Source organism: Rhinatrema bivittatum, chromosome 2 (genome assembly GCF_901001135.1).
Source record: "Rhinatrema bivittatum chromosome 2, aRhiBiv1.1, whole genome shotgun sequence".
NCBI classification, from domain to species: domain Eukaryota; kingdom Metazoa; phylum Chordata; class Amphibia; order Gymnophiona; family Rhinatrematidae; genus Rhinatrema; species Rhinatrema bivittatum.
In genome coordinates this window covers 648615357-648624703 of record NC_042616.1, presented here as the reverse complement: position 1 = coordinate 648624703, position 9347 = coordinate 648615357, and the positions used below count along the sequence as shown (strand labels likewise).

Sequence of the window (9347 nt, the reverse complement as noted above, 5' to 3'; positions counted from 1 at the left end):
CTTTCATAATTGATAGTCGCACCACTGTCATCTCTTATCTGGACTTCTGTAATAACTGTATGTAGGGGTAAACTTCTAGGGAAGTAACCCTAGTGAATTATCCTTAAATTCACCCCCTAAATCTCTTCACCTCAGCTAATTTGGTTAAAGACTGCCATAATAAACTTCCATTGTATTATCTCAAGGCCCCACCCTACACCAAATGCAATAAAAGTAACCACACTGTTGGGCACAAAAAATAATAATAATTCACCCAGATTTATTAATAAACCTTCCTAACAATAAACAAAATATGTTTCATAATAGCAGACAGGATACATCATCACAAATCTTTATAAAAAATTTTCAAGAGACCCCAGTTTGGTTTTAAAACCTTGTCACTGGCTACAACAATATTCTCAATGACTCCCAGTTTAAAATAAAACATATCTCTGAAAATCATAAGGTAATTTTTGGTATTCTGTTACCTTAAACTCGTGACTGTCTTTTAAATATGTATTCAGCTCTGTTTTAAAATAGGAAAACAACATTTACAAATCCCACCCTTCAGGAAATTTGTCACCCACAAGCTGGAAACTGGGAATTGCCAGCAGCCATCTGTCTTTTCCCAAATGTACTAAAATTCTCTCATGCGGGTCTCTCTCTCTGTCAGATGATAATGAGGTTGTTCCAGATACTATTATATTGCTGTTAGTCTTTATTGCTGTGAATCTGTCATACAGCTAGATGTATTACACTGGTGTTAAGTAACTTATTACTGCAATTATGTGCAGCTGGTTGTGTGTAAGTGAACTGGTTCTTGGAGGAGAAGTCCATTACCTGCTATTAAGTTCACTTAGAGAATAGCCACTGTCATTAGCAATGGTAACATGGAATAGACTTAGTTTTTAGGTACTTGCCAGGTTCTTATGGCCTGGATTGGCCACTGTTGGAAACAGGATGCTGGGCTTGATGGACCCTTGGTGTTATGGCTGCCGGCCGTGGCTGTCCGCGACCGGGGTCGATTGTCATGGCTGCCGGCCACGGCGGTCCGCGGCCGGGACCTAGCACTCACCCGCGGCTTCGGGGCTCCACAGAGGCTCCTGCTGGTGCAGGGAGCCTCAGAAGACGTTCTCCACGCAGCCCGGGCCGCTGTGCGGCCGGCCGCAGGACTCTGACTCCTGCCGTGGCTCCGCCCCCTTCTCAACTTCACTAGGGCCACGCGCGCAGCTGAAGACAGCATTTAAGGGGCCACGACAGGAAGTGTCGTGGCTCCCTTCTGTAGCACTTCCTCTGGATTTGGTATTTAAAGGCAAGGTCTGCTCCTCAGACCTTGCCTTAGTATTGAGGTCTTGTTTGGTTCCTGTGTTCCTGGTATCCTGGTTCTTCGTCCCGCTTCTGCTCTGTCATCCTCGTTGGATTGCTTCTTTTGGACCCCGACCACTGGATTGGCTTTGGACCGCGCTCTGGACTTCGACTCCTGGACTGGCTTCGGATCACGCTCTGGACTTCGACCCCTGGACTGGCTTCGGATCACGCTTTGGACTTCGACCATTGGACCGGCTTTGGACCGCTCTCTGGATATCGATCCTTGGACTGGCTTTGGACCACGCTCTGGTTTACGACCCCTGGACTGGCTGCGGACTGCTCATTGGACTCTGAGTCTTGGACGACTTCTGGATTCTCTTCAACTTCTCTACAGAGACTACTTACGACCTGCTGGAGGCGCCAGCCGTCTGGAACCCACGACCTGCAGGAGGCGCCTGCATCCAGACCATATTCTATCTTCAGGAAGTCGCCTAAGTCCCAGCGGCCGTGTCCCTACGGGCTCCTCCTGGGGGGACCACTTGCTTCCAGGGTGAAGTTCGATCTACATCTGCAACAGGCCTCGCCATCTGACGGTAGAGACCGACGAGGAGTTCTCCCCTTGACAGCAGTACAGACTCTACCTCAGAACAAGGGTCCACTCTCCAGGTACTAACACTTGGTCTGACCCAGTATGGCATTTTCTTATGTTCTTATGTTCTTATGGTTAGAAAGTAAAAAGTTCTTTAAAGAATGAGTAAGGAGCCAATGCAATACAGTGCACTCAGCCGAGCGCACTGTATAACCTGCAGTCAGACGTGGGATAAATAGGCGCTAATCCACCCCCCTAATGCAATAGGGGGATTAGCGCCCATTTAATGCATGTCTGACGTGAAGTGAATGAGATAGCGCTCATCACATGCAAATGCATGTGAATGAGCCTATTACTCATTCCTTCCGAATGCAAAAAGATATATGTGCGTCTGAGATGCACATTTATCGCTCAGATATTAACGCCTGCCTGGAGCAGGTGTTAAGAGCTGAGTGAATTGAAAAGAAGTAAATAAAATAAAATAACTCTGCAGACCGCCAAGTTATGAAGAAAGCGTCGGTTTTCATAACCGGCCGTTTGCCAGTAATGAAAATGGCCGCCATGCGTGCATTAAAAAAGTAGGTGCTGAAAAGTCAGCGCCTGCTTTCACCGCACATAATTGCATCGGCCCCTAAGTGTTCAAAGTAAGTTCTTTCAGTAACTGTCTCTTAGGGGGGGTCATTCATCAAATTGCGTCATAAAATGAATATGCAAATTTAAAAAATATATTCAAGTGGGAGAAGTTTGGGTGGATTAAATGGAAATGAGGGCTGTTTAACATTGTGTGTGATAATGAAACGCACTCTATCACGGGATTCAATGCCAGGAATAACTACACCTTTTTCGTGAGCATTATGTCTGCGATAGATGTGCATTATGGCCAAAACAAGATTTATCACAAATCCCATTTTGGGAGGGGAGGGGAGGAAAGATGGTAACTGATGGTAACTGTGCTGTTCATATGTATGACTGTGCATGTAAAACTGTCCCCCAAATCCCAACTCATCCTACAAACCTCACCCCAAGTTCATAATGCCCCCTCTTACAGAGGGATAAATATGGCGGGTGCGAAGTGGTACCAGGAAAATCACCCTAACCACACATCTTTTTTATCGCGGGTGCTATTTTTGCTATATTTATCACAAAATGAAGAATTTAGGCTTTAGTGGCTTCTATTTTTCCAAATCAACCAGCAAAAATATTGCCATGATATCATATCAGCATTGTTCATGCAAGATATTAAAAACTTTTCCCAAGTCAGCAGAAGTTACTTGCCATCTGAAAGCTAGTGTTTCCCATGTCCAGATTTGAAACAGTGTCCACTTACAAAAGTCACACATTCAATACTTTGTAAGACCAACAGTTACTTTTGCAGTTTTTGCAGTCTGAATTGTCCATCTTTGATGAGTTGATGCCAACTGACAGTTTCCTAGCTTTTGGCTAATTAACAATTCAGCTTGTGATTACTATCTAACTCATCATTTGCCTTAAGAAAACTAGTCTTTCCCCTCTTCCTTATCTCACAAAACAGAAAAGTAGAAGGAAACTTGAGAAAATAGACAATAAATGGGAAAGGTCAGCTAGACAGAGGAAACCAGGACTTCTGCTAGAAGTCAGCAGAATTCAACGAGATAAATGAGAGAAAAACAAGATTACATGATGTACCTAAAAAAAAGTAACTGCTAGTTTCTATATAAAAAGGGAAAATATAAAAATTAGACCAAAGGAAATATATGCTGGCACTTAACTTACACAAAATCCCTAACACCCTGAACAGCCACCTGCATTTTATTCAGAATGCTGCTGCTTGCCAGCTAATGAAAATACATAAATTGACCACATCACCCCAGTACTACACCAGCCCACACTGGCTACCCCCACACTAGTGACCAAATTCAAGATCCTAACCCTGACTTGTAAATCTCTCAAAGACTTAATTCCGTCCTACCTCAGCAACACCATTACCCCCTATGAGTCTTTCTGACTTCTCCGATCACCGTCAGAAGCCCACCTTCTGGCCTTCATGTCAGTAGAAAGATAACCTTTGCAGGCTCTGCCCAACCTTCTGAAACTCTCTGCCCCCGAACTGATCTCTGACTTCTCCTATCTTTCAGGAAATGACTAAAAACTCGGCTGTTTGAGACAGTGTTTTGTCCCACTTATTAACATACAGTAAACAACAGCAAGCATAGCACCCAAACCTCTATAACCTTGTCAGCTATACTTCCCAAGATGTGAAGAAAAAACCCTATCTTGCCTATACATCTCAACAAATTAGAACCATTAAACAAGCCACTAATTCCAACCTACTTTAACCCCTCTTCCACCACGACACTATATGATCCAGACAGAATCTGCTTTCATGTACAAACACTCTGCCCATCCTGTTATAATATATCCGACTATACAGTAACTTAACTGTAACTTGCTTTGAACTCTCCTGGTAGAAAAGCATGTCATAAATTAATAAATGATGATTTTAGTATGGTTTAGTTAAATCTACAAGCAAACGGGAGCCTAGCACCGTGATTAAGATAATTCAAATATTAGGATTGATTTCAGATCTCCCTCTGGAAGCTGGGTCATTTCAAATTCCTGCATATGTAGACAGATGCATGATAGACAGCTGGGATGCAGACTGCTAAAATGTGCAGGCTGTGATAACCAACATAAGAATAATCTTAAAACATTCTAGTACATGATCTTTTAAAACTTAGGTGGCCTATGTACTAAAGGTTTTTCTCCCATTATGGGTCCATGAATAAAATATCCCTTGTGTCCCTTTTTCCGGATGGGCAATCAATGAAGAGACAAAGATAATTTCTGACAGCAAATAAAAATTGCAAGACTCATCTATTCTGCCCATTTTTCTTCCAGCTATACCTTCACTTCCTTGCATCTAAAGATCCTTTCTGCTTATCCAATGCTTTTGTGAATTCCTATACCAGTGTTACCTCAACCACTTACACTGGGAAGCTGTTTCATATGGCTACCAACCTTTCTCTGAAGAAATGATTTCTTATGTTACTCCTGAGTCCATCCCCTTGGATACTTATCTCAGGAACCGTTGTTCTAGAATTTTCTATCTGCTGAAAAATGCTTCCTTCTTGTCCATAATTTATTGTTGCTGAGAAACTAGTATATTTTTATAAATATCCCCTCCCCTGTCCTCCAGGGTGTATATAATATATTTAGATCCTTATGCCCTATTGGAGACAAATCCTCCAGAACTGTACTCAATGCTTCAGATGAAATCTTATCACTGATTGGTACAGAAATGACCTCTTTTTTCTGCTGGTTATACCACTCCTTATGGAACCATTATATTCCTCCAGTTTTTAGCAATGTTGTCACACTGTTCGTCAATCTAGAGATTATCAGATATGATCAGCCCAAGATCTCTATCCTGTGTGGTAAATAGCAGTCCCTCACCACCTATCATGTATCCCTCCCTTTGGAATCTGTATCCCAAATGCATGCCTCTGGGCTTCTTTGAAGTAAATCTTAGTTATAAATGCTTAACATCTCGTCAAGATTTCTTACATTGCTCCTCATATTTTTCATTCCATCTGGCATTCTCTTCTCTGCTAGGCCCTCTGCAATATCACTTATGAAAATATTAAACAGAACTAGACCCAGGTCAGTTCCTATAGCCCTTCTCCCAACTCCTGCACTCCTATATGCCCTCATCTATATGCCTTCACAGAGATCCCCATCTCTCCCTCCAACACAGTTGACAGCTTAGGTGCAAATGTTCATCTAAATATAGTTTTAATTAAAATGTTCCAATGTGAAAAAGCCCTGCCTCCTGTTTTCTAGCAGATTTTTCTTTTTTTCTTTTGTAGTTGGAACATTAAGGATTGAACATTTTGCAACATCTTGCAAAACCATAATCATGTATAGCATGTATTAAATATGTAATGCAAGAAATCCAAAACCACCTTCTACAAATCTATTGTGGAAACCATTCCCGAAACCGTGCATCTGCATGCGTTCCCTACTTGTTGATTATGCTTAAAGTTTAACAACATAAAAAAAACCCTAATTTGAATTATTTAAAACAAAACAACTGACAGCTTTAAATTGAAATAGATCTCTAGAGCCACTGAAATGTGCCAACCATAAATTAACACTTTTACTATGGCATCATGAGCATAGTAGAAAAGCATAGGCAACATACTGCAGTGCACACTGTCCCAGGAGACTTCATGTTCATCAGCATTAATTATCCGGAAGTGCATTTTTCCAGTCAGTAACAAAGACATCTGGGTTTGATGGACTGCATCATGCTCTTTTAATCCAGTGTGATATTTTCAGACACATTTTCAATGTATCTGTTTATTACAGTTTTTATAATGGCATTCCCATTGTATATTACATTTTTCTCCCACTTGCTAGGTCGCTAATAGAAATTGGCAACAACTTCTTGTACGCTGTACATGTGTCTATACCGTGCACCAAATGTGTGCAAATCTAGTCTACCAACTAAAGTGGTAACTTTCAAAGTGGCGTGCATGCACACATGGACGCACCGATGTTATAACATGCGCGCATGCTATAAAACCAGCTACCCACACTTACATGTGCGTCACGCGTGCATGTGGGAGAATTTTAATGGATGCATGTGGTGACGCATTAGGCCTATTTCCCAGTTCCCTACCAGTTCACCCCAATAGAAAAGAGGACTTCCTAAACCCCCTACTTAACTTGCCTCCCTTTTACCTCACTAATGCCGAGCCTTAAATCCCCGCTGACTGCCCTTCTTTTTATTTACCTACTTACAGTCCATAGCAGAAGCAAGGTACGCGGTTGTGGGATCCCAGCGCGCGCTACTGCACATAACTGACTTCATGGTGCAATCCCAGTCCGCCCAGAACACACCCACGCCACACCCCTTTTTTTGCCAAACCTTTTTTATCCACGTACCGGGAGATACGCGCGTGGCCGTGGGCTTTTTAAAATCTACGCGTCCTGTATACGTCTGAGTCACGCACGTAATCTCTCGGTTTTGCCGCACGCAAGCCTTTTAAAATCTACTTCATAATGCCCAACCACCAGCTTCATCAAAACATAACTGACACTGGAGTTAGTCAACAACCACAGCTTTTTCCTAGTTAGTTTTGCACTGATCTCTCCTGATACCATGATACATTTTTAGAGGTAGCCAAGTGAATCTAATCTAAACATTGAACTTCATTTGTATATCATGTTTTGCTGTGCAAGCAGTTTTCAACAAGATTTATTTGGCCTTTAGAAAGAAGGCGAATTCCTGGCTATTTTCAGCGGGGCCTGCTAATTCCAGTGACAGAGTAAGTGGTTCTGTATTTCTCTCTTAGCTATGAAACGGTTTTTAGATGTGCTGATTGATTTTTAATATGTTAATTTTCATTTATGTCATTGTATTTGTATGTTTTGATATGTGGTTGGTTACCGTTTCGGTCAGCATTTGCTGTGTGTACGTTATATAAAACCTGGAAATAAGTATATTTGAAATCAGAAACTTATCTCTAAAAATATTCCTAAGGCTGTTATGCTATCATTGCCTGTCGTATATCATCTGCTATGCTATTATCTTATACGCAAGAATCCTTTGTTTTAGCACACTTTGTACCTAACTGGCATTATGGGGCTCCATACAACTGTATAGCTGGTTCAAGAAGACAAACCCTTGGCACAAGTGACTCATATAGCAGTGGGTTTTTATTATTGGCATTGTTTTCATCCATTTCCATTTGAATGCATGTGATAGCATTTGTTTTCCAAGAAAAGCAAATAAAGAAACAACAAAACCAGTGAATCTTTGGCATCTCAGTGTTAAATATACAATACGAGTTTTTTCCCATTTCCTTTTCAGTTTGGACATGTTCAATTATTATTATTATTATTTAATTTTTTTTTTTTTGCTTTTTTGCTTTAATAGTTCACAGTTGTGGCCTTGCAGCCCACCCCCCGCTATAGCATTTAGTGAATACTTTTTCTCTGGAAAAACAGGGTAGAGGGATATATTGTTATGCACAGAGGGCTTATTTGTTGTGTAATAGGTATGAAGCAATCTATAAGGATCAATTTGTTACCTGCGTATGTTGCCAGTGACACAGTGCCCAGCAACCAGCTTCCTACACCTGCCTGCAAAACACGGAGTCGCATTTATACAATTACATAATTCCCATTTGGCACCGTGTTTATCCACTGGTCCAGCTGACAGGTAAGAATATTATTAAAAAAAAACAACCAACCCAAAAACAAACTGTGCAGGATATGAAATATTGTAAAACCTGCCAATAACCGCAAGAACGTGTTGCATCAACAACTTTATGCTGGTGATTTGTTCCAGATTCAAGAAGGATTGAGATCGCTGCAGACGTTGCTGTCACAGGATTGCAATCTTGGCACTGTGTTCTCCATTAAACCTGATTATGGTACCGCATGGATGAATGTCAGTATGTGCAAAATGCACTTAAGCTGAATTTTGTTTTTGGCAAAACAGGAGAGCGTCCCCAATACAATTATTCACCAATAACATAATTATTTTATGTGCACAAATATGAATAGCAGTACATCATGTTCTAGTTCTTTAATGCCATATACCTGAAGAAGTAAAACAAAGACATTCTTATTTTAATAAGACATTCTTGTTGTCTTAAAGAGAAAACTCCTGTGGCTGAACAATGTCTGAGAAGTTTTGTTCGGTTTTGACTGCACAGACGGATTATGGATGGTAATCTTACTGAGTCAGAAAATGGAGACCTTTTGCAAGCAGAATGTGGCATGTGTTGGTCAAGCATGTGCTTTGCAAGTTACTGTACTGCTGTGATTTGTCAATATGCTATGCCTTTTGATGACTTTGACTTTAGTCCAGGGCCAACAATGGTTGAGTGTTGTCATTCTCTCCTCGTTCTTCATGTTTCAGAGTCCCAGGTTCCACTACTGACTGTGACCTGAAAGTAGAGAAAAAAAAATCACTTTTCTTGGTCCTGTTAAGATGTGGTATGTAAAGTTTCCACAGTGTACACCTATACAGTAAAACACTGGAAGACTGATGCATGTCTTTCAAGAGATTATTGTATATCTTAAATTCATTGCTGGCTCTGGCACCCTTGTCTTTGCAATATTTTAATAGAGAAACATTTTGGGCTAAATTTTTTAAGAAATTTACAGCCATTAAACATAGTTTTGTGCATGTAAATGGTAATTATAAAATTGCCCAGTGCATATAAAAGGAAGCATGTAACCCAATTTTGGATATACTTTTACGTGCAGAAGGAAAAGGGTTTCCGGGAGGGGAGGAGTGGGGTGGAGCGTAATTGGGACTTGCATGCATAATTTTGTATTTTAAAAAATATGCTCAGAAGTTCACTCGTGCAAGCTGCACCCTCAGTAGAGCATGCGGAACTTTGTGCAGGTGAACTATGCATGTCCCAGCCCACTTAATGTAAGAATTATCAAACTGAACTCGTGCATATGTGCTCAT

General features: G+C 41.1%; 1 protein-coding gene across 3 annotated transcripts in view; it reads right to left on the bottom strand.

Moving 5' to 3' along the window:
- Window positions 1-7765: 7765 nt before the first annotated feature.
- CLVS1 (clavesin 1) overlaps window positions 7766-9347 on the bottom strand; it is a 164666-nt gene continuing 163084 nt past the window's right edge. For all 3 annotated transcript variants that reach the window (XR_003854822.1, XR_003854821.1, XM_029591365.1), the window contains one exon: window positions 7766-8814. Coding sequence is in view for 1 of the 3 variants with exons in the window: in XM_029591365.1 (XP_029447225.1) it covers window positions 8727-8814 (88 nt within the window). In the remaining 2 variants the exon portion in view is untranslated. The remainder of the gene's footprint in view (window positions 8815-9347) is intronic.